The sequence below is a fragment of the Podarcis erhardii genome (assembly GCF_964252035.2).
Source record: "Podarcis erhardii genome assembly, chromosome: 7".
In the NCBI taxonomy this organism is placed as follows: Eukaryota; Metazoa; Chordata; class Lepidosauria; order Squamata; family Lacertidae; genus Podarcis; species Podarcis erhardii.
Window position 1 is genome coordinate 7,990,134 of NC_138511.1, and position 23,705 is coordinate 8,013,838.

Consider the following 23,705-nt stretch of genomic DNA (forward strand, 5'->3'; position numbering starts at 1 on the left):
CAACATCGGGGTCTTTTCCAGGGAGTCTTCTCTTCTCATGAGGTGGCCAAAGTATTGGAGCCTCAGCTTCAGGATCTGTCCTTCCAGTTAGCCCTCAGGGCTGATTTCCTTAAGAATGGAAAGGTTAGATCTTCTTGCAGTCCATGGGACTCTCAAGAGTCTCCTCCAGCACCATAATTCAAAAGCATCAATTCTTTGGCAATCAGCCTTCTTGATGGTCCAGCTCTCACTTCCATACATCACTACTGGGAAAACCAGAGCTTTAACTAGACGGACCTTCGTTGGCAAGGTGATGTCTCTGCTTTTTAAGATGCTGTGTAGGTTTGTCCCTCCAACTGTTACTGGGGCACAATTCCCTTCAGGCCCAGCCAACAAGGGCGGGTCTCTCTGAAGCGACTCACAGGGTCAGGAGGCCACCCAATTCTGTCCCAGCAGAAGAGCTCTGTAGCCACAAAACTCACACTCTGCACTTGCCATAAATCAGTGGTTCCCAAACTACTCCCACGGACCGCTTGAAAACTGCTCAGGGTCTTAGCACCACTGTGCAAGATGTGGTGTGCTTTTTAATTTTTGCTTTTAATTTTATTTCTTATCGTTTGAATACTTTAGAATACCGGTTGTAATACAGGAAAAATACAATATAAGGAGCATGCTGCTTGCAAGAGAAAGAGCTGGCTGCCCGGGAGTTGTGCTGCCTGTTGCACAGAGCGAAGAATCATAGAACTGCAAGCTAGGAGGAATCCCAAGGGCCATCTAGTCCACCCCGTGAAATGCAGGACCCCTTCCCAGAGAACAGAGCGCAGATGTTGAATAAAACTCGACAAAAGCAGCCATTGAAATGCCATTGGAAACGAGAGACGGATAAGAGGTGATATGGTACAAAAAGTGAATAAGGAGTGGGCTATCTTTAAAGAATACATCAAAAATTATGTGGAAAAAGTAGAACTTCTGACAGATACTGAGTGAATCCAGAAAATGATTAGATTGAGAGTAAAATTAAGATAAAAGAAGAGATTAAAGAAATAATGAAATGCGTTTAAGCTAGTTGGAAAAATAAAGTAGCGTGACAAGAACGGCTGGAAGTCAAGTCACTTGGTGGGTGTCCGTATGGGGTAGGTGTGTAGGTACGTTGATATGTATGGTATACGTAGGTAAAGGTAAAGGGACCCTTGACCATTAAGTCCAGTCGTGGATGACTCTGGGGTTGCGGCGCTCATCTCGCTTTGCAGGCCGAGGGAGCCCGCGTTTGTCCGCAGACAGCTTCCGGGTCATGTGGCCAGCATGACAAAGCCGCTTCTGGCAAACCAGAGCAGCACACAGAAATACCGTTTACCTTCCCGCCAGAGCGGTACCTGTTTATCTACTTGCACTTCATGCTTTTGAACTGCTAGGTTGGCAGGAGCAGGGACTGAGCAACAGGAGCTCACCCCGTCGCGGGGATTCCAACCGGCGACCTTCTGATCGGCAAGTCCTAGGCTCTGTGGTTTAACCCACAGCGCCACCCGCGTCCCTCGGTTTCCATAAAGGTAAAGGTACCCCTGCCCGTACGGGCCAGTCGTGTCCGACTCTAGGGTTGTGCGCCCATCTCACTTAAGAGGCCGGGGGCCAGCGCTGTCCGGAGACACTTCCGGGTCACGTGGCCAGCGTGACAAAGCTGCTCTGGCGAGCCGGCACCAGTGCAGCGCACAGAAACGCCATTTACCTTCTCGCTATAAAGCGGTACCTATTTATCTACTTGCACTTAGGGGTGCTTTCGAACTGCTAGGTTGGCAGGAGCTGGGACCGAAAGACGGGAGTTCACCCCGCCGCGGGGATTCGAACCGCCGACCATACGATCGGCAAGCCCTAGGCACTGAGATTTTACCCACAGTGCCACCCGCATCCCTTTTTTTTCTGCGTCCCTTTTTTCCCCGGTTTCCATAGACAGGTTCAAAAGAGCCAGGTGCAAAGATGGAACAATAATTTGTTTGGGTATCAAAGAGATCTTAGCCAACACCTTGTTCCAACATTCAGTTATGTACAGTATAGGTAGGTATTATATAATGTGGGATGTTTTATGTTATGAAAATCAGTGTGTTGTGTACGTGTATTGTGTAAATGTATATGTATGTGTTTTATATGTTAATAATAATAAAAAAAGGTTCCTTCCAGTAGCACCTTAAAGACCAACTAAGTCAGTTCTCGGTATGAGCTTTTGTGTGCATGCACACTTGTGTATCTGAAGAAGTGTGTATCTTGGTATGAGCTTTTGTGTGCATGCGCACTTGTGTATCTGAAGAAGTGTGTATCTTGGTATGAGCTTTCGTGTGCATGCACACTTGTGTATCTGAAGAAGTGTGTATCTTGGTATGAGCTTTCGTGTGCATGCACACTTGTGTATCTGAAGAAGTGTGTATCTTGGTATGAGCTTTCATGTGCATGCACACTTGTGTATCTGAAGAAGTGTGTATCTTGGTATGAGCTTTCGTGTGCATGCACACTTGTGTATCTGAAGAAGTGTGCATGCACACGAAAGCTCATACCTAGAACTAACTTCGTTGGTCTTTAAGGTGCTACTGGAAGGAATTTGTTTTGTTTTGAATAAAAAAAGGAAGCGAGAGACGGAGGGGTGAGCCCATCTTCGGCCACGAATCCAGAGATGCGTCTGGACCGCCTGAAGGTGGTGGTGGGGGGGGCGCCCTTGAAACAAAAGGCGAGGGATCCCTCAGGATCCCGCCAACCCCGCTCGCCCCTCTCCGCTCCCTGCCCCGCTCAGCCTCCAGGGGCCAAGCCCCGCCCCGCATTCCAGGGCCCCGCCCCTTCCCTCGGCGCCTGCGCACAGCCCCTGCCCCGCCACCAAGATGGCGGCGCCCGCGGGAAGCGGCGGCCTGGCCGCGCTGGTGAGCGTGCGGAAGAGGGGACGGGGCGGCCGGGTTGCCATGGCGACGACGTCGCGCCCCCCCCCGTCCCGCATCCTCACCGGCTCTCTCTCTCTCTCTCTCCCCCCCACCTTACAGGGCGCCCATGAAGCCGCCGCCGCAGCCGCCGCCCTCTCGCTGCCGGCCGAGGCCTACGGGAACGACGTGAGCCAGGGGCCGGGTGGGGAGCGGGCGGCGGGCCGGACCCTCGCGGGGACACGGGGAGCAGCCTGGGACCTCCTCTCTCTCTCTCTCTTTGCAGCCCACCGTGGAGATGATCTGGGCCATGAAGGCCCACCAGCACGCCGAGGTCTACTTCAACGTGAGTCCTATGGGCGGGGGGGGAGGGGAGGGAGGGGGGGCAATGGGGGGGGGCTCCCTGCTGGGGGGGGGGACCCTCTGCCTTGCTAGGCCACAGGAGGGGAGCCGGCCCTGCCTTTGGAGGTGACAACGAGCCCGACACTGCATCGCCCCTCAATCCGCTCGCCCCCGCTCGGTATTAATTCGTCTTATCATTTTTTTTTTTTAAATAATATTTATTAAAGTTTCAAATATTACAGAAAGAAAAAGTAAAAAATACCACATTAAACAAAAACAAAACAACACATCGCAATATAAAAAAACAAGAAAAAAACAGAGAGATACAACCCATTAAACAAAAAACAAAACCACAAAGAAAAATGCATCAGATCTCCTCATTCCTAATCTTTCATTAGCTTATTTCCTTGACCTCCTCACACCTCCCTTTTTTGTATTCTAGGTCAATTATCCATTTCAGCAAATCCTTTCCCTCTTTTAAAATTTTTGTCCTGTAAATTGTCTTAATATAATGTAACTTTACTTTTCCTCCTTTCACCAATTGACAGTCCGTTATTCCCAAATTCTTTATATCATTCCTGCTAAAATCATATAATATTATTCCAACATCCTTCTAACAGATATTAATTTTACAATGTTTCTGTAAGTAGTCTTTAAATTTCCTCCAATCTTCCTCCACCGACTCTTCTCCCTGGTTTCGGATTCTGCCAGTCATTTCCGCCAGTTCCATATAGTCCATCACCTTCATCTGCCATTCTTCCCGGGTGGGTAAATCTTGTGTCTGGTATTAATTCGTCTTACAGTGGTACCTCGGGTTAAGTACTTAATTCGTTCCGGAGGTCCGTTCTCAACCTGAAACTGTTCTTAACCTGAAGCACCACTTTAGCTAATGGGGCCTCCTGCTGCCGCCGCAGTGTGATTTCTGTTCTCATCCTGAAGCAAAGTTCTTAACCCGAGGTACTATTTCTGGGTTAGCAGAGTCTGTATGATGGAGGGCACAAGAAGGGGACAACAGAGAACGAGATGGTTGGACAGCGTTCTCGAAGCTACCAGCATGAGTTTGACCAAACTGCGGGAGGCAGGGGAAGACAGGAGTGCCTGGCGTGCTCTGGTCCAGGGGGTCACAAAGAGTCGGACATGACTAAACAACAACAAAGAGTCTGTAACCTGAAGCATCTGTAACCCGAAGTACCACTGTATTTGTTAACGACCCTTTGCCCTAAGGTCCCAGGGTGGATTCAAACACTATATACAGTGGCACCTCGAGTTACAGACGCTTCAGGTTACAGACGCTTCAGGTTACAGACTCCGCTAACCCAGAAATAGTACCTCGGGTTAAGAACTTTGCTTCAGGATGAGAACAGAAATCACGCTGCGACGGCAGCATGAGGCCCCATTAGCTAAAGTGGCATTTCAGGTTAAGAACAGTTTCAGGTTAAGAACGGACCTCTGGAATGAATTATGTACTTAACCTGAGGTACCACTGTATAAAAGCAACTTCCAAATATAAAAACAAGGCGAGTCCAAAGACACATAAGCCTCGAGTGTCAGAAGGCAAAGAGGTGCCTCCTCCAAGCCCTGGAGAATGACATGGAGGCTCCCAGGTGGAGGAATGGGAGGAGGAGGAGAGTGGCAAAATGTCCCATTTGCTTGCCTTGAGCAGGTTTTAGGCATTTGGGGGCGGAGAGCTGTGCTTCTGCCTAAAGAGTGCCTGTGTGTGCTCAAGCACACTTATTTATTGCATTTATATCCACCCTTTTTTTCTTCCAAGAAACTCAAGTTGGTCACATGGTTCTTTCCCCCCTCTTTAAGCCCCACGTAGGTTAGGTTGAGGCAGTGATGGCCCACCCCCAAGCTTTCCCAGTGAGTTTCATGGCTAGCAGGGATTTGAACCGTTGTCTTCCAGGTCCCAGTCCTGCGGCAAAGCACACTTTGCTTGGCTCACTTAATTCAGTGTACACACTTGAGGGCACCCCCACATCCAGGTACCATATTTTTCGCACCATAGGGCGCACCCAGTTTTTTTTTGGGGGGGGGGGAATCAAGAAAAAAAAAATTTTTACCCCCCCAGCCCCAAAGAGCAGCGTACAGGCTGCGCACAACCTCTCCCTGCCGGAGGGGTTGTGCGCAGCTATGGAGCAAGCCAAGGCAGCGAGCGGGATGGATCCCACTCGCTGTTTTGGCTTCCCCTTTAGCCCCGTGCAGCCTCTCCCTCCCGGGAGACGCTGCGCAGGGCTTTCCTGGGAGGTGGGGGGGATTCCCTCACCTCTCCCCAAAGCCCGCAGAAGCCACACAACCCCTTTAAAGAGATCACGGCTTCTCCTGGCTTTTCTGGGAGGTGGGGGGAATTCCCTCACCTCTTGCAAAAGCCCACAGAAGCCGCGCAACCCCTTTAAAGAGATTGCGGCTTCTCCTGGCTTTTCTGGGAGGTGGGGGGATTCCCCCACCTCCCGCAAAACCGACAGAAGCCACGCACACTTTAAAAGGGCTGCACAGCTTCTCCTGGCTTTCCTGGGAGGTGGTGGGGATTCCCTCACCTCTCGCAAAAGCCCGCAGAAGCCGCGCAACCCCTTTAAAGAGATCGTGGCTTCTCCTGGCTTTCCTGGGAGGTGGGGGGATTCCCTCACCTCTCGCAAAAGCCCGCAGAAGCCGCGCAACCCCTTTAAAGAGATGGCGGCTTCTCCTTGCTTTTCTGGGAGGTGGGAGAAGGGACTGATGCGGCCAGTCAGTCCCTTCTCCCTCCTGGGGAAAAGCCTGCAAGAGCGCACGGAGCTTGTGTGCAGCTCTTGGGGGCTTTTCCCACCTGTCTCCCCCCTCATTCACTCCATAGGACGCACACACATTTTCTCTTGCTTTTTAGGAGGGAAAGGTGCGTCCTATGGTGCGAAAAATACGGTAATTGATGTTTGTATGACAGCGGTGCTCTCCATGTAGTTCAGGAGCAGGCGTTTCTGCTGGCTTTTCAGCTAGCATTGGGTAATATCCTCAGTAGTGACTGGTTCATTGTATAAATTGAGGGCTAGTTTTTGGCTGGCCTTGGGATCCCAGCCACTAATTCTGATCACCAGTTTCCCCTCCACTGGGTTAGATAGAATCCAATTGCAAAATCTCTCTCTTCCCTGAGGAGCTCAGAGTCCCATGGCTGAGGAACTGTTATATAAGCTTCCTCTGGTCATAGAAAGATGTGGAGCATGTAGGTGGGGCATCCATCGCATTGTGGTCAAGAGCTCCCGTTTCCACAGGAAAGGGACTATTTTTTTTTTTCTGGTTTAGCCTTTATGCTCTGGACACCTAGGGCATAAAGCGGCCATCCACCCCCAACCTTAGAGGGCATTGGGAGCAATACAGGACAACCCTTTCCTAGCCCCACAGCTTCAGCATTTGATGACTTTGGTGACAATTGCAGTGGTGCCCCGCAAGACGAATGCCTCGCAAGACGGAAAACCCGCTAGACGAAAGGGTTTTCCGTTTTGGAGGCGCTTCGCAAAACGAATTTCCCTATGGGCTTGCTTCGCAAGACGAAAATGTCTTGCGAGTTCCTGCGGGGTTTCCCCCCTTTCCTAAGCCCTAAGCCGCTTATCAGCTGATCCGCTAAAAGCCGCTAAGCCATCAATGGGCTTGCTTCGCAAGACAAAAAAACCGCTAGACGAAGAGCCTCACGGAACGGATTAATTTCGTCTTGCAAGGCACCACTGTAGTTGGCAGGATTGGCCACATATTTGTCAAAGCCCCTTGAAGTCTGAGGTCTTGTCACCAAGTCTTTTCCTCCCATGTTTTGTAGATACTTTGAGTGTGAGCCCTACACCACAAAACTGGTGTGCAGAAGGCTTGCTTCAGTCACTTAACGGCCTGGATGAAAGAGTGGTGGTAGCAAGTCTGTTTTCTGTTCTTCCCACTTAACCTTGCCTACTTTCCCCATGCGTAGCTCATTTCTTCAGTTGATCCCAAATTCCTGAAACTTACCAAAGCTGACGACCGGATCTACACTGAATTCAGGAAGGACTTTAACCATCTTAAGATTGATGTGCTCGACCCGGAGGATCTTAAATCCGAACCTGCTAAAGAGGTTTGTGCTGGGCGTGAGGCTGGTTGCTCTTGAGACTCTTGTGGGGCAGGAAATAACCGAATGCTCTTCCTCCACAGAAATGGCGTCCATTCTGCTTGCAGTTTGACGGAGTAGTTGAGGACTTTAATTATGGCACACTTCTACGTCTGGATTGCAGTAAAGGTTACACAGAAGAGAACACTGTATTTGGTAAGGTAACTTTTTTCTGCTTTCAGTTGTGCTTCCTCTGGCCAGGTCAGAGTCATATAGCTGTGGAGTTGGAAGGGATCCTATGAGCCATTTGGTCCAACCCCCTGCATGAGGCTGATGCCTAGAATGGCTTTGCTGGTCAGTCCAAGAGCATCCTTGATTAAGGAAAATATGGTCCCTCCCACTGCACATGCACCCTCCCTCCCAGTCCTTTGTTCCACACTTCCTTTGCGGGGAAGTGTGGTGTATTAGTTGGAAACTGGAGTGAGATCCCTAAGTGTTATGCCCATCCTAAACAAAGTTCTCTTCCTAGCAACCAGGATCCAATTCTTTGCCATTGAAATAGCCCGTAACCGAGAAGGCTACAACAGTGTGGTCTACAACAGTGCCAAGAAAGCCAGCTCAGCCACAGAAGAGGTTAGCTCCGGGTGAGACGTTCTGCTCTCAGAAAGGGCAACACGTTCAGAATGGACAGGGATCATGGCTTTGCACCAGCATCAACTCTAGCCGAGCTGCAGACTGTTCCTGTTTCAATGCAGAGGTGTAAGAGCCACAGCTGATGCTGGAATGTTGTTTAAGGTGCCAAAATGATCTGAATAATGGATTAACAGTGACGCATTTGTGGGCTCAGCCAAAGCAACAAACTCTGATAATGTCAAGAGTCCAAATACTATGGAAACGAACTCAACATTAAAAGCTTAAATGAAAATCAGCAGCAGGTGAGTCCTAATTGGACCCTGGTTTTTGTACCCTCTCTCACTGATTTGCAGAATACAACAAACTTAAAAGCTGTGGGATGATCACAGGTAATCAACACAAACAACCACGTTAAATATGGTTACCAAGCTACAAGTCACACACTCAAAGCTGCCCTGTATCCTGAGAGGGATATTCACCCACACTATGTAGGATACCGTCATGTTTCCCAAAAAGCAAATTGGCACCAATGATCTCAAAAAAATCTTGTAGGGTGCTGGTATGCTGTTCTGTGCTTCGTCTAGAACAGGGGTTGGCAACCTGTGGCCCATAGGCCACAAGCAGCCCATGGGGGTAGTTTATATGGCCCCCGAACTGAGCTGCCTGCTCCGTGAGTCCCCACACGCTGCGCTAAACTGGCGAAGCAGGGACTCACTTCCACAGCAACGGAAATCGTGTCTGCACAGACGTGATCCGGCCCACAGAGCGATCTCCGCGGGAGTGAACCAGCCCAGGCGAGGTAAACCTTGCCGCCCCCTGGTCTAGAATGAGTGTCACCCACCGTTGGCATGTGCCCGAGCCAAAAGAAAAGAAAAAGGCTTCCTCAATGTGGGTATTGACAGTTGAGGCTTAAAAGCAGCATTGTAAATAAACTTGAATAGCAGCTTTTGTATTGTCTATCTGCTCTAGCCCTGAATGTGAAGGTTTGGCTGTGGAGATAAAAATGGGTTCAGGGGAGAGCTACAAATCAGGTTTACCACCATATTCCTCTAGCAGCTCCTCTAACTTATCAGAGTATCGAAATCTGCAGCATAAAAAAGGAGTTTGGAGAAGCAGTCCAGTGTTGACGTCCCCTACAACAAGCCTGTACCGTACAATTGCATCTTATGTGGGGGTTTGGTTCCACGGGTTCTGTGTATATGCAGAGATGTGTGCACTCAAGCCCTTTGAAGCCACCCCTGCACAAGCATCCCAGGGCTTCCAGAACTCACACACACATTAGAGAGCTTTGCTTCCCAAGAAATCCAGAGAGCTCAAAAGCTTTTTGCACTGGGTTTTCACGGCGCAAAAAGAACTTTTAAGCGCTCTGCTTCACTTGCATCTGAAGTTACAGGATTTCAATCAGCGGCCTTCAACTGCCGGTCGTTGAAAGTGCACAGATTGAATGCATGTAAGATGCAACCATGCTGTGTTTGCAGATGCTGCGCGTGAGATCCTTTTAAGCTGGCTACTTTCAGAGATGGTTATGGTACCGTCACCTCTCCTCCCGTCCCCTCCTCTCGCCCCTCCGCTATATTTTTCCAGCAGGGATGAGGAAGCAAGCAGGTGCTAAGAGGGTTGCCTACTGCTGGCAAGAAGTTACACTCTTGTTCCCAGACACCCCCGCCTGTTGGCTCGTGGTCATCGCACACCACCGTCATTTAACGTCACACAAGAGTAACACTCTGGCCTGGTTCCACACAGCTCAGTAGAAACCACTGAAGTTTATTTGCAGCCACAATGCTTACACTGTATGCAGCAAACACCCTTACAAGTCATCCAGCAATCTGCTCACGCAAAAAGGACCCAACACACAGTCGCCAGAGGAGAAAGAACAAAAAAGAATAAAAACCGAGGAGGTGCTATCTGGGAAGAGAAACCAGGGCAGGTTAGGGCTGGGCTTGGGTGGGCACAGAACTAGCAGCAAGAAGAATGGGGAAGTACAAGGCAAACAGGTAATTTCCCCCCATTATTTTCTCTTAAGTAAATTTAAATATTGAAAAACATTGATGTTGGTGCAGCATTTGTTTTGGAGGGGGGGGGAATAATGGACTTTTCTCAAGGGGAATTGTTACATGTCATGCTGAGCTTGCCTTGGTAGCAAGCCTGTGCCCACTCCCCACAGTCCCTACTGTAGACAGGCAGCAGAGACGACCTCAGGAAGCCCATGGCCAGACTCTACAAGGCAAGGCAGTTCACCGAGGCTGCCTTTCAGGGAGGAGAGAAACTAGCTCAGCCCTGAAGCAGATTCTCTATGCATTTTCCAGCAGCTGAGAAACAAGGAGGTTCACACATGGAGGGAAAAAGCCTGGTGCAATGTTCTGGGGGAGGGGAGGGGAGGCATGGACAGAGCAGCTCAGGCTTCCTTGGGCTGGCCAGCTGGGACCAGGCGGGAAAAGAGCTGTGTCAGTTTGATGGGGCAGAAGGGATGGACACTCACGGAACAGCATGGAGCATGGCATGGCTTTGAGTTCCTAACAAGAAGGGGTGGGGAGGGGAGAAGGAAGAGTGGGGTAGGATGGTGCAAGTTAAAAGGGATGTATAAGAAAAATATACATTTGGAATTTTACACTTCTTGTGCCTCTCTCTCTACACTGGTTACTAAATATAACTCTGCACTTTCACACCCCCTTGCCCAGGAACACGGCAGGCGGCCAGGAGACACAGCTTCCTCACTCACATACAACCCTCACTTCAGCATTGGTGCACTAAACTCTGTAAAAATTTCAGTCACACTTTTTTTTTTTTTTAAACTTGAGTCAATATAAACCTTGTTCAAAATGTTATGAAAAAATGTACATGTTTATACAAGGCAGGCTGCGGCAGGACGCTGGGGTTCCTCTCCAACATTCACCCAGGGAAATATGCTGGTCTCCCCCTTGCTCCGCCCCCCCAAGGAAACGAGCCCCCTCTGCCCTGGTGAACTTTTTTTTTAAACACCCCTTCCTCCTGCAGCCTAGCCCCAGGGACCAGCAGGGATCAGAAATGCCCTTTTGTCTTTCCATCGGAAAAGTTAACCTCCCCGGCCCGGGCCAGAGAGAGGTTCCTTGCGAGATGTCAGCTCATCATGTCGTTGCTGTTTACCCCATAGGCGGAGTTCTTCATAGAGTCATTTACCTCCCGCCGGAATGCAGACAGGTTCTGTGTAAACCTGCCAAGGAGGCAAGCCAAAGCTGGGTTAGAAAGCGGGCAAAAATCCACGATCACAAGATGTTAGTCAACCTATTAAATACAGGCAGCAATCATTTTAGGCATGTCCAATGGACATGCGATCGCCAACGTGTGGGCCTTGGAAGAAGACAGAATGGGGTGAGGTGCACTTAAACGTGCTCTGCCGACACGCATGGGGACCGGGAGAGGAACCCCCGCACAAGGTGGTCACCATCTGTACTGACAACTGAACTCTCAGAATCACTTGGAAGGCTGCTCAGTGAAGTGTAAGGACAGTTCTCGATTTTGCTGCAGGGATGTGAATTGGTAACTTCATTTAAGGCACTTTAAGAAAAGCAAATGAAAATAAAGTGTACAGCCCTTTCTTGAGGCACGGCAAGTCGGCGTTTGGTAAAGACTTGCAGGGGTCATCATTTGTGTCCTGGTTTCTTGCGAGGTTCTTTAGACCCTGACTCTCTTCCCATTAAGTTCTACCCCTCTCTGATTTTTCCCTTAAATTTGCTTTAACATCCCCATTCTCTGAAAATCTCTGTTTTGAACAATAATTCTGTAATAATCAGCTGGAAAGCTAGGCTGATAGCAGCTGTGTGCACACATTCCCTGAAGCTGGGCCAACTGGTACCTGCAAAATATTCTTGGAATGGGTTTCCACAGCCACCCTAGGCAGGCTGTCCCATCCCTGAACTGCTCTTCAAGTTGGGAAGACATTCCTAATGGTTGGGGTGGAATGGCCGAAGCCAAGTCCGCTCCCTTACTTTTGATCAAGAACCGTTTCCGCACCAATTTCCTTTCTGACATCCAAAAGCTGCTGACATTTCCTATTTTCCACTCCCACCTCCCTAAAATAATCTATTTAGGACAGTTAAGCATGCTCGCTTTTAGCCTGCAGAACAGGCTTTGCAAAGTATTATATTCTTCTGCTCAGGGCCTTGCTAATTAGGAAATGTCAGGACTTAATGAGAAGGGCACGTGGGGGCAGAGGGGAAGACTGTTTTAAATACCTGCAAGTACAGGGTACTTGCTTCTGCCCTCAAATAAGAGTTACTGTGAACATTCCCCATTCCTAATATCCGCCCCGTGTCTGAGTCACTAGTGTTGTCCAGCAAATTCCAAGCAGCTCTTAAGGAGCTCATGACCTCGTATGTTTTCCAGTGGAGCAACGTTACAGAGAGAAGCTCTGGAGGCAAAGAGTCTCCCCTGATGCCCGCGATGGCTCCTGGAGGGCCTTGAGTTGCTGGCAGCCTCAGGGGAGATTTCTATCCCCAGCTGTTATGCAGTCTGCTCACTGCAGCAGAGGAGAGATACTGACCTATCGCGATTCTTGGTGAGCAAATTACGCTCTATGCCTTCCATGAGATTTTCAAAGCAGAGATGCATAGCTTGCTGCTTCTCTGGAGGCTGGCTGTTCACTATACTGTTCCGTAGGTCTGAGAAATACTGGAAGGGGGAGAAAAGAGAGGATGCTGGTTAAGTTCTCCAAGGGACTGTGCTGACAGGAGTCAGCATCTCCTGAGCACTCCTTTTAAAGAGTCCCAGCCGTTGAACAACTCTCTAAGAAGTGCCTTACCTTTTCATTGAGCAGTATCAAACCAAGCAGAGGCCGAGACATGGACCACTGATTCCTGCAGTCCTCAAAGATGATGATATTCAACACTGTTGATAGCATCTAGAAGGAAAGAGCAAAATCAAGCTAGCTGTTACATTCTTCAGAGATCGCAGGGACTTTTTTGAAACAGATGTATGACTGAATAAAACCATTTAAAGGGGGAAGGGTCTGCTGCATCTCTGCTTGTAGGCAGTCAGTCAAGGAAACGTAACTCTGCGTGATGGTAATGGGCATCCTTAAGCACACCAGAAGACTCATCCAGTCTGTTCAGTGTGACCTGGATAAGCATGACAGGTAATGATGGGCATCAGCTAAGTCACTACCCTTGCTGGGCTGGGACGCAGGCTCCCTCTTGCCCCGTCCAGTAGCCTTAACTGAGCCTTGGCAGGTGCACACAAGAATAGCCACACAAGAATTCTCAAGCTTGCACTGAAAGGAATGAGTAGGGAGGCTGCAAATTAACATCTTGTTGCAGGTGCTTCCCGACTGGACTCTTGCTCGGGAGAGCTGAGACGCATCATCAGCTCTGATGGGACAGGCTGCCAGCCCCATCAGGTCTCCTCTCCTCTCAACTGCTGGGACAGCCATTCTCCACCAGATGGCCTCAGTGGGAGACACAGGAAACCGGGCTTGTTCCATCTGCTTTGCTAGATGCCCAGCTCCACCAGGCACCTCCTGCTCCTGAAGTTTTTTTTTTAAAATAAGATTGTAAACCTGTCTTGTTTGGATTGTATGCAAGCCCCTCTGGGAGTCATTTTGCCTAAAGAATGGGATTTGTTGTCGTTGTTTGGTCGTGTCCGACTCTTCGTGACCCCATGGGCCAGAGCATGCTAGGCACTCCTGACTTCCACTGCCTCCCGCAGTTTGATCAAACTCATGCTGGTAGCTTCGAGAACACTGTCCAACCATCTCGCCCCCTTCTCCTAGTGCCCTCCATCTTTCCCTACATCAGGGTCTTTTCCAGGGAGTCTTCTCATGAGGTGGCCAAAGTATTGGAGCCTCAGCTTCAGGATCTGTCCTTCCAGTGAGCACTCAGGGCTGATTTCCTTCAGAATGGAGAGGTTTGATCTTCTTGCAGTCCATGGGACTCTCAAGAGTCTCCTCCAGCACCAGAATTCAAAAGAATCAATTCTTCGGCGAAAGAATGGAAATGCACTAAATAAATCAATGTTGGGCCTCAGCAATTCAGCTCCATGAGTGTCACAGGATTAGCCAAGGAGGCCACTGGCTGCGACCAGTACCTGCAACCCTCCTTACCTGCTGGATCATCTCTGGGTGCTGCTGCATGATGTGCAGGAACCGGTCGCTCTCCTGCGTCAGGGGGGCAGCCCTCTTCTTGGTGCTGCGGGAGAGCTGCTTGAAGAGATAGGTGACAATGTGGTCCAGGCAGGAGCAGCAGCCAGTGCAAACCATGGTGTCTACAAAGACAGGAAAGAAGGGGCAGAGTGGGGTGACTCCCAATACCTCAAGGACCACCTCTCCCCATATGAACCGACCCTAACTGTGATCGTCACCTGAGGCCCTTCTTCATGTGCCTCCTCCACAGGAAGTCCAGAGGGTGGCAACACGAGAACGGGCCTTTTCAACAGTGGCTCCCCATTACTGGAACACTCTCCTCAAGGAGGCTCGCCTGGCGCCATCATTCTGCACCTTTAATTATCTGTCTAGGTGCCTATGGCTGCAGGCTTGTGATGCGTCTCAATTGCCCAGTCTCCTCCTCCTGACCCGTTCCACCACCACTGGCAGCTGCCTCACAAGGAGGCACCCCACCCCACAGGTCACTGGCCCCTTGGATCTTCCTCCCCACTGCTTCCTCTGCCCAAACATCCCCCCCGACTCCTCAGACTCCTGCCCATCCCTGACACATCCAAGGAGACACACAGAGAACATGGATACACTCACCTAGTGCTGTGAGACCTTCCGAAATGGAAGAAAGAATATACATTATTACGTGCGGCTCCAGGCTAGCTATAAAATTCATGTGGTCCTGGGTGAGTACTTCCAGTAATGAATAATAGGACTGGCTGAGTTTAGGGTAGTCCTGCAAACAAAGAAAGGAAAGGAGAATGGGGGTATGAGAGATGTGAAGAGTCATATCCTGGTGCGTCCCAAAACTGCTACAGGGAGCAACAGCACAGTGCTTATACAACCCCACTGCAACCCTGCTGTCAGAAGCAGTGTGTTTCAAAGCACCTCTCCCATAACGGGAAATACAGCTTTTTGATTGTTGAGCTTGTGCAAGGCACTAGCCCATGTACTGTGAACCTTCAACACCAGAATTTCAAGGTGTGTGTTTGCAATGAGAGGTGGTAAGTAAGAGGAGGAATTTGTGGTTTTATTCTCCACAGCACACTTTCTCGTTCTTCAGCATCTACCAACCAACTTCCCATTTGGATCCCACGACGCCATGTTAACCCCATGGTTTTGTCTAGCAAGGGGCATTAGCCTTACTGCCCAAATCACCTGTTAGTGGCAACATGCAGGATTCAGTGCAGACCTTGTAGCACAGGTTGTCAAAAACAACATGGGGGGAAATACATAAAGGCATGAGAAAGGTGGAATCTTAACTGCAAAAGCTCCGAGAAGCAAAACATTGATAGCAGGTTGCCCATCTGTGGTGCAGAGTAACTGCAAACCAACTGTGACCCTTGGGCACAGGTGGCGCAGTAAAACAAGGGGCTGTATGCGAAGCAGCGCTGAGCCAGGATCCCATCAGTGCAAGGATTATCATTGGTGAGACAGAACTTCTTCCCCTGCACGCCTGCAAATCTGTTCCAGGGGCGCCTCCAACACTCAAGCAGGTTTGAGGATTGTGCAGGGAGAAGTATTGTTGTGCTAGTGATAATCCTTGCGCTTATGGGATGAGTTTGTGGAATGCTGCCCAAGGTGCCCCGAAGTGGGGGAAGGTTTGAGGGCCTGATGCAAGGCGGACAAGCTCACCAGAAGGTCGCTGTGGGGGATGGAGAGCAGGAGTTTGATGAAGGTTTGCAAGGCGTTGTCAAGTGCGTCGTCGCCATACAGACGGAAGACACCGAAATTGACGTAGCTGCCGCTCAGGGCAGCTTTTAACATGGAGAAGCAGATGGAAATCCCTTTGAGCTTCAAGGCATACACTTGATCCTTTGGAACCTCCCCCAAGGTTAGGATGCGATTTCCTGCAAAAGCGTTTTTAAAAGGCTAGTTATCTCAACTCTGCTCAGTACATTTCCCTTTTAACCTCAGCCCAGAGTATATTATTCTCAGGAGGTCAACAGAGAAGTCAAAAAGCCACACTGAATGTGCAGGAGACCATTACTTCACTCTCAACATGTCGCCTTCACAAGGGGGCAAGGCCAATACCAGAAGAAGAGTTTGGATTTGATATTCCGCTTTATCACTACCCGAAGGAGTCTCAAAGCGGCTAACAAACCCCTTTTCCCTTCCTCTCCCACAACAAATCCTCTGTGAGGTGAGTGGGGCTGAGAGACTTCAGAGAAGTGTGACTAGCCCAAGATCACCCAGCAGCTGCATGTGGAGGAGCAGGGAAGTGAACCCGGTTCACCAGATTACGAGTCCACCGCTCTGAACCACTACACCACACTGGCTCTCTTTATATAAAGAGATATATACATATAAATACCAATCTTTATATTGATACAGAAAGGTGCTTTTTGATGTACTGTATTTAAATGTTATTTTATAACACAGCATAGTTTGCCCTCTGTTGCTGCTCGCTACGACCTTTGGTTCTACTCTAAAATAATCCAAAAATTCATGTGAATAACCTAGTACAGAATAAATTCCTTCCAGTAGCACCTTAAAGACCAACTAAGTCAGTTCTTGGTATGAGCTTTCGTGTGCATGCACACTTCTTCAGATACACTGAAACAGAAGTTTCCAGACCCTTCTATATAGTGAGAAGGTGGGGAGGGGTATTACTCAGAAGGGTGGTGGGAATGGGTGATAGGCAGATAGCTGTGATGAGCCTGTTGACGACTCTTAACGACTGCAATAGGCCTATCACCCATTCCCACCACCCTTCTGAGTAATACCCCTCCCCACCTTCTCACTATATAGAAGGGTCTGGAAACTTCTGTTTCAGTGTATCTGAAGAAGTGTGCATGCACACGAAAGCTCATACCAAGAACTGACTTAGTTGGTCTTTAAGGTGCTACTGGAAGGAATTTGTTTTGTTTTGACTATGGCAGACCAACACGGCTACCTATCTGTAACTAGTACAGAATGTAATTAGAGAAGAAAAAGTGAGACTGTCAACAGCGACCTGGGAAAAGTGCCAGAGGGCGAGGAAGTTCTGGGGGAAGAGCCATGGCCTGGCTGTTTGTCTTTTGGCAAGGTCTTTTCTCCCTCTTGCTCCAGGACTTCCGACAGCAGATCTGCTCCTTTAGAGAAGGTCTGTGACTGGAGAATGTTGCAGGCTGCCTCTTCCCCCCACTAGTTTAAGGCCAGTCATGGACTGGGGCATCCCTTGGCCATCCACTGTAACCTAGTGCAGCCCATCAAGTGACGCCCGTTCCCTTGAAAGACACCCACCATAGGTAGTTATCATTTTACTCGTCTCCCGGAAGAGCAGGATGCCATTGGGTGAGGAGACATCAAACTGCAGCCTCTGGGATCTGGAAGGAAGCAACAAAGCTGTGAGCTGGCTGAAGTCTGGGGAGAAAAAGAGCTGGAGCTCATATAGTGGCCAATGATAGGCCCATCCTCCATTAATTTAGCTATCCTTTTAAAAAGCCGCCGAAAATAAAAAGCCGTTATGGTCTCTTGCGGAATTCCACAGACAAGTATGTACTGCTCAAAGGACTACTTCTGGTTTGTCCAGATCTTCAGAGGCCCTTGCAAACAGAGGCCACCAGAGGGCAGGGGGTCTTCTATGCTGTTTCCAGGGAAAACTGACCTGGTTCCCGTGGTTACACTTAAGCTTCTGGTGAGTTTTATGTTGTGAACTGCCCTGTGATCTTTGGGTGAAGGGTGGTATCCGAATAAATAAATAAAATAAACAAATGTTTAAATGTTCTCCTGTGACTGTTTCTTGCATTGCTCTTTGTTACTGTCAAGTCTGCTTATTCAGATTTATTTCATAAAATTTATACACAGTTTGTAAAAAAAAGAGCAAGCGGTTTACATAAAAGGTAAAACAATATTATTATTATTAATAGTAAGAAAAAATGACAACAGTAATTTAAGATTTTCAAAAGGTTCAAACAACAATAAACCAAAAACAGATTAAAACTCACAACAGCTTTCTAAACATCTGTGAAGGCTTGTCTAACCCCCCCCCCCCAAAAAAAATTAGGCCAGCACCAAAAGAGTATAATGAAGGCGCCTGCTTGGTGTCAAAAGGCAGGGATTTCCAAAGTGTAGGTGCCACCACACTAAAATAGTGAGTCCTTACAAATCCGGAATAGGTATTGCATGGCGCCTGTAGTGGTGCCAGTTCCACCGACTGAAGCAGCCCAGTGGGTGTATATGGAACAAGGTGATCTCATAGGTAAGTTGATAGTGGTACCCTGGAAATTATTAACTGAAGGGAGGTGTTTATTAATTGTTTAACAGCACTTTGACACAAAAATAACAACCCATTTAACTCTCTTGCCAATATTGGATTGTTAAAACCACTCCTCAACTCCTCTCTCCCCCTTATCCCAGCAAGGCCCCTGCAGATATAAGAATGCCCCCCCTTGCATTCCTAGGCAAGTCAGCCCTGGCAGTTCCAACTCTCTTCCCCTCACCTACCTGTTGTGCACCAGCTCAGCCATCAACTTGAGCACAGGTGTGGTGCAGGCTGGGTCGTGGTACCACAGCTCAACTGCCCGCTGCAGGATTGGCATGTAGGATGGGTAGCTGTGAGGCAGAAGTTAAGGAGGCAACAATGCTTCCAGGATGACTTATTCAGGTTCTTAAAACTCAGGGTGTTATTTGGCTAAAGGTAGGAGGGCATGGGCACTCACAAAAGACACCTGACGTTGCCAGATTAGGGTGCAGACAATAAGCCTGAAAAGTGGATGAGTACTTTACTGGAGGGACGCGGGTGGCGCTGTGGGTTAAACCACAGAGCCTAGGGCTTGTTGATCAGAAGGTCAGCAGTTTGAATCCCCGCGATGGGGTGAGCTCCCGTTGCTCGGTCCTTGCTCCTGCCAACCTAGCAGCTCGAAAGCACATCAAAGTGCAAGTAGATAAATAGGTACCGCTCTGGCAGGAAGGTAAATGGCATTTTCCGTGCGCTGCTCTGGTTCGCCAGAAGCGGCTTAGTCATGCTGTCCACATGACCCGGAAGCTGTATGCCGGCTCCCTCGGCCAGTAAAGCGAGATGAGCGCCGCAACCCCAAAGTCGGCCACGACTGGTCAGGGGTCCCTTTACCTTTATCTTACTGGATCCCTTTGGCTGAGATCCTAGTGGGATCCCACTGCCACCACTATGTCTGCACCTTATTTGTGGGTTCTCTTCCCTGGCCACAGTCATGCAGCCTCTCCAGATGTCAAGACAAGAGAAATTCTACAGGTGGCACTGCAGCTGAGAGCCCATCACCTGAGCTGCAGTATCATCAGAAGGGTTGAAGGCAACACAAGGCAGTTTTCAGTAGTGGCAGGAAGAAGTAAAGGGACATACATAAGGATTAAGGATACATCCACTCGAAGAGCATCATAAAGCTGGTCTTGGCGTTGAAGGCAAAGGCAATCCCCCTTAAATCTCTCACCAGGCCAACCAACGTCCTCTGTGTGAAGGGAGAGGTGTGGGTTAGGGGGAAGAAGCAACTGTAGAAATGGATACAGTATGATCACACCTTGTGCGGGGATTACGTTCTGAGGATGGTTCGTACATGCAAAACCATGTGCACTAAAACCACTCCTTGGAACCAGCCCTGCACAAGTATCATTGCCTTCCAGACCAAGGCCAAACAGGCCTTGCCCCCAAAGCAAGGTGGAAAGCTTTTAAAGATCCACCTTGCTTACCAGGCAAGGGCTGTGGGATGCTCTTGCAGGTCATCCGAGTTCCCACAAGAGCATCCTAGAGCCCACAGGCTGAGCAGGACTTGCCCATTAAGCAAGTTCCTTCCGTGGCAGGAAAACTCGGTGCAAAAGGAGCTTTTAAACTCTCTGTCTTGTGTGCATTTAAACTGTGCAATTTCAACTAGCCCATTTTCAACCACGCAAGGTTGAAATTGTGAGTCAATTGCACGTAAGATGAGATCGTCTTGTACTCCTTGAGCAACAGCATCGGAACACAGTTCAGCTAAGTGCTCATCTACCCCCCTTAGTGGGAAGACATGGAGCACATTGTGTGCATCTCACTGGTGGAAAGTTCCCTGGAGAGTCGTCAGACACCGACATCTACAGGCCCATTGTCTCATTTGATACCACTCAAAGAAGAACAGTGGGACTTCCTATGAATGTTCCTTGTGGTGGACGGAGGGTATCCAGAGGGAATTCTTCCTGCCCTCTCACTCACTCTCAAGGCAGGGCTTGTGCCCAAAAGGCAAGCAAACTGAAGCATCCATCAGGAGGAGGCTTGGCACAACACCACTGAGACCAAGCAAATGTCTGAATAATTAGCATTAAACTAAACCCCTCAAGATTAGGGAAGGAAGGAGAGGGATACAACAGCCTCTAAGAATAACAGGTCAGGGATACAATAGCAGAGATTATCCAAATTATAGAAGCCCTAAGAGCCACAACTGGCTTATGCCAGCAGCAGCAAAACAGCCAGGAACTAATATAGCCCCAACTCTCCTGGATGTTAAGCCTAGGTGGGTTCTCAGTCACTCAGTGGGGATGGGGCAGGCTTCTCTCTGCTGGCTAGAGATGAGGAACAGCCTGCTTCCTCTGGAGCAAAGAGTACAGGCCGCTGTGGAGTAGGGCTAGGCAGCCAGCTCATCTCCTCCATGATGCAACCTCTTCCTTCTTACCAGGACTTCCCAAAGTCTCTGGTCAGGAGACGGAATGATGGGAAAGATGGGGAACCTATTTCTTTGACACACTTTGTTGGGAACCTCAAATGAACGGTGTACTTTGCCATTCACCAGGCGACTTTGGCAATGCCAAAATGCTTCTGAATCACTTTGCACACAGGAGTCAGACTCTGGTGTCCAAGTCTTGGGGACTTAGCCAGGCAGCCTTGATGATGTTGTATCACAGCAACTGAAGCCAACTGCGTTTGTCCCAGGAGAAGGGTAAGCTTTGCGAAGACAATACAGGCAATAGTCTGAAAGTGGGCTCAGAGCTGGCAATATAGATTTCCAAAAAGTCTAGAGTGCCTCAGCTGCATTGGAACATGCAGGTATGCTTTACTATCAGAGGGGGTTAAATCTGGTGGTTGCCTGGGCTCCTGTGATGGAACAGGATACTGCACAACATGAAAAGGTGCTCAAGATGCACAATTGCCTTCTAAGTCAACGTTTTCCCGGGCAAGAAAAATACCGGGCGTATACATCAAGAGGTGAACAAGACACATATCTCAGTTAGTTACTCTATTTGTTTTCAGTATTTAAAATGCCATTTGTTTTGTTATTTGTTTTCCATTACTGAATTAGAGCAAGTCCATTTGACTTCGTTAATCTCACATTTTTGTTCCCGTTTCTTTCGGTAGCAAACCTAGCTAGTCTTTTGCTGTCTAATTCCAGGGCTTTCCATCCAAATGACATAAAACTGAGAAGCATCCTACAACTCTTTAACAGTATCAGACTTGCCAAATTTCAAATGGAGAGGACAAACGGCCCGTATTATAGGCAACTTTAAAAGGTGCAGACAGTGTCTGACTGCTCTCTTTTCCCGTTCCCTGCAACCAGTACAAGCTGTTCCAGACAGTTTCCATTTTCTATCCCAAAAGAAACAAATGGCTTTCCCCCATTTAAAGCTCATTCTTTTGAACTGCCATGTGTTTTTATACTTAAAGCAAATGGGGTTCGTTCACTTTGTTTTTTTAAAAAATCATTTAAAAAAGCAAACATACACCCCTAATGTACACCCCAAACATTTCTGAGAATCTGGAATTGTTTTGTACTGGGAAGCTAGGGTGTGTTTTTCTGAAGACCCGGACACTGGTGACATTAATTGGTGCCTTCCTTTTGCTGGAGTCAATGTACGGCCCAAACTGTTGCTAGGATGATCCCCTTTTCCCGCGTTTCTCCTTCCCGAAGGGAAGGAGTGAATTGTCAAGGGCACATTTGGCTGGTGCTGGGACTCTGGTTTGTTCTAGGAGCAATGGTGTCATCTGACATCAACGCTGCACCCCGATTCTGCAATCCTCTAGTACCCCAGGGTGGGGTACAAATAAAATAAGAGTAAGAATAATGTCTCAATTAGCCTGTCATTGAGGGCTTCTTCCCCAAATAGTTTGAAACTCTGATCAGGAACCACAGAAAGGTTTGTTTTAGAGGTTGTTTCCATGGTTCAGTGTCTAGGCCATAAATTCATTCTAAGCACAACACCATCTTGTCGTAAGATGAGAAGAGAAGAAAAAAAAGATGCATACAGGCTAGCATCTGCTGCCTGTGACAGTTTTAACAGTCCTGTGAAATGAGGGGTGTGTGTGTTGAGGGAGAGCCTCCTCCTAATGGCCTGATGCAGTATGCTTGATTTGTAAAACACCTGCCTTGAGCCCAAGTCAAAGGATACCATCCTCCATTGACAGGTAATCCCTGCTTCAGATTGTGAAGGAGGGTGGCCATCACTAGAGACTGCATGTGGAAGAGCCCTCTAGGTTGCACACACAAGTTGAGAGAGAGCCTCCAAGCCAGGTTTTGCCAGCAAGGCGCCCCCTAGAAGTTTGGGACTCCAGTTTGCATCAGTCCCAGTGAGCAGGGCCATCGGCTGATAGGTTAAGCTGAAGTCCAGAAAGTTTTGCCAAGCAGGAGAAAGAAGCTCTCTGTGGCTTCAAGGCTTGTGCGAGGAGGTGGCTGAAGATTGGGGGAGCGAGAGCTGGACCTTCCTTACCTTTGCCTCCTGCTCATTGAAGGTGTTGGTGCTGAACATCTGCGCCACCGTCTCAAAGGCAGCTGTGAGGGGCAGCATAAACTGCTCATACTGATCCTCGTCCTCCCCTGGAAGAGAGGCATGAAGGACTGTTACCTTCTACAGCCCTGTGCACAGCAACACATGCCACAAATCTGGGCTCGCCGTCAGCAGAAGTAATTCTCTTCAATTGGCCTGTCTAGTGAACTTTGGGATGCTAATGTGTACAAGATAAAGATCAACATTCAGATTCCCCCCCCCCCAGCCTAGCAGATTTGTTTGCTTTACAGGAAGTTAGCTTATTAACTGCCCCCACCAATAATTAAATTAAGACTAGAAGAGTCTACTGGTCCCATAAGAACAGAGTGCAGTACCTAGGTCCACCATGAGGAGGCGCCCAAGTGCAGTGTAGAAAGTTGTCCGACATCTCATATCACTCAGGTTGGACTGATTGTTAATACCCAAGAACGAAAAGTGCTCACTCTGTTGAAGAACAAAAATTAGGTTATTGAGGAGCAGCTGGTCAGGGGGTGAAGGGGCAGGTTTTGTGCCTGGCTTGTGCCCACACTGGCCAGTCAAGAGCACACTGTCTTCCTCACCCTGCTTTCGGCAGTTGGGGCAGCTTGACTAGAATTTGGTCATCAATCCCAGCTGTCAAGTGCGTGTAACTCCACTAGATTACTTACAATGCACAGGACTTTTCACTTACTCAAGTGTCATGATTTAGACGTGGTTTTGAAATTCAATTTGAATGGTCAACAGAAGTGTGAATAACAGGAAATCATAGCAAAACACCCTCTTTTTAGTATTTACTTGCGCAATATGTAGCACTTTAGCTAGCATTTGAAATGCTATCACCAATACTAGCCAGCCATAGAAAGGCCTGGGCCTGTACATACAAGGCAGAGTTGCCATGAGCTTGTGGGGCACAGCGGTCAAATGTGGATGACTCAAGTCAAATGCCCAAGCATTGTAAAGGTAACAGGCGAAGCAACTTTGAACCGGTCTGTATCCTGAAAATTAACAACCGCAAAAAGCTATGAAAACCCTTACC

General features: G+C 48.7%; 2 protein-coding genes and 1 long non-coding RNA gene across 3 annotated transcripts in view; 2 read left to right on the forward strand and 1 right to left on the reverse strand.

Moving 5' to 3' along the window:
- The first annotated feature begins 2,816 nt into the window (after nt 1-2,816).
- PBDC1 (polysaccharide biosynthesis domain containing 1) lies at nt 2,817-8,182 on the forward strand. The gene is made up of 6 exons (XM_081868569.1): nt 2,817-2,879; nt 2,997-3,062; nt 3,160-3,219; nt 7,141-7,281; nt 7,359-7,470; nt 7,784-8,182. Exons 1-6 carry the CDS (start codon nt 2,841-2,843, stop codon nt 7,900-7,902), a joined length of 537 nt encoding a protein of 178 aa, XP_081724695.1. The 5' UTR covers nt 2,817-2,840; the 3' UTR covers nt 7,903-8,182.
- Nucleotides 8,183-9,620: 1,438 nt separating this feature from the next.
- Nucleotides 9,621-23,705, reverse strand: part of XPO7 (exportin 7) — a 52,429-nt gene continuing 38,344 nt past the window's right edge. Inside the window, exons 18-28 of the mRNA XM_081868430.1 lie at nt 23,026-23,134; nt 22,634-22,740; nt 19,328-19,416; nt 18,437-18,544; nt 17,234-17,316; nt 15,644-15,858; nt 14,606-14,744; nt 13,961-14,121; nt 12,665-12,763; nt 12,407-12,534; nt 9,621-11,077 (exon numbers count right to left, since the gene is read on the reverse strand). Of these exons, the coding sequence (XP_081724556.1) occupies nt 10,984-11,077; nt 12,407-12,534; nt 12,665-12,763; nt 13,961-14,121; nt 14,606-14,744; nt 15,644-15,858; nt 17,234-17,316; nt 18,437-18,544; nt 19,328-19,416; nt 22,634-22,740; nt 23,026-23,134 (1,332 nt within the window). The 3' untranslated portion in view covers nt 9,621-10,983. The remainder of the gene's footprint in view (nt 11,078-12,406; nt 12,535-12,664; nt 12,764-13,960; nt 14,122-14,605; nt 14,745-15,643; nt 15,859-17,233; nt 17,317-18,436; nt 18,545-19,327; nt 19,417-22,633; nt 22,741-23,025; nt 23,135-23,705) is intronic.
- Nucleotides 12,781-13,397, forward strand: LOC309345523. Its single transcript, XR_014158285.1, has 2 exons — nt 12,781-13,258; nt 13,302-13,397. It is a non-coding gene; the product is annotated as an uncharacterized lncRNA (long non-coding RNA).

Excerpts from the sequence above, each read along its gene's own strand:
- PBDC1 (XM_081868569.1), top strand. The coding sequence starts at position 2,841 with ATGGCGGCGCCCGCGGGAAGCGGCGGCCTGGCCGCGCTG. Across the intron at positions 3,220-7,140 it reads ACGCCGAGGTCTACTTCAAC|CTCATTTCTTCAGTTGATCC; the intron begins GTGAGTCCTATG and ends CCCCATGCGTAG. Across the intron at positions 7,282-7,358 it reads AATCCGAACCTGCTAAAGAG|AAATGGCGTCCATTCTGCTT; the intron begins GTTTGTGCTGGG and ends CTTCCTCCACAG.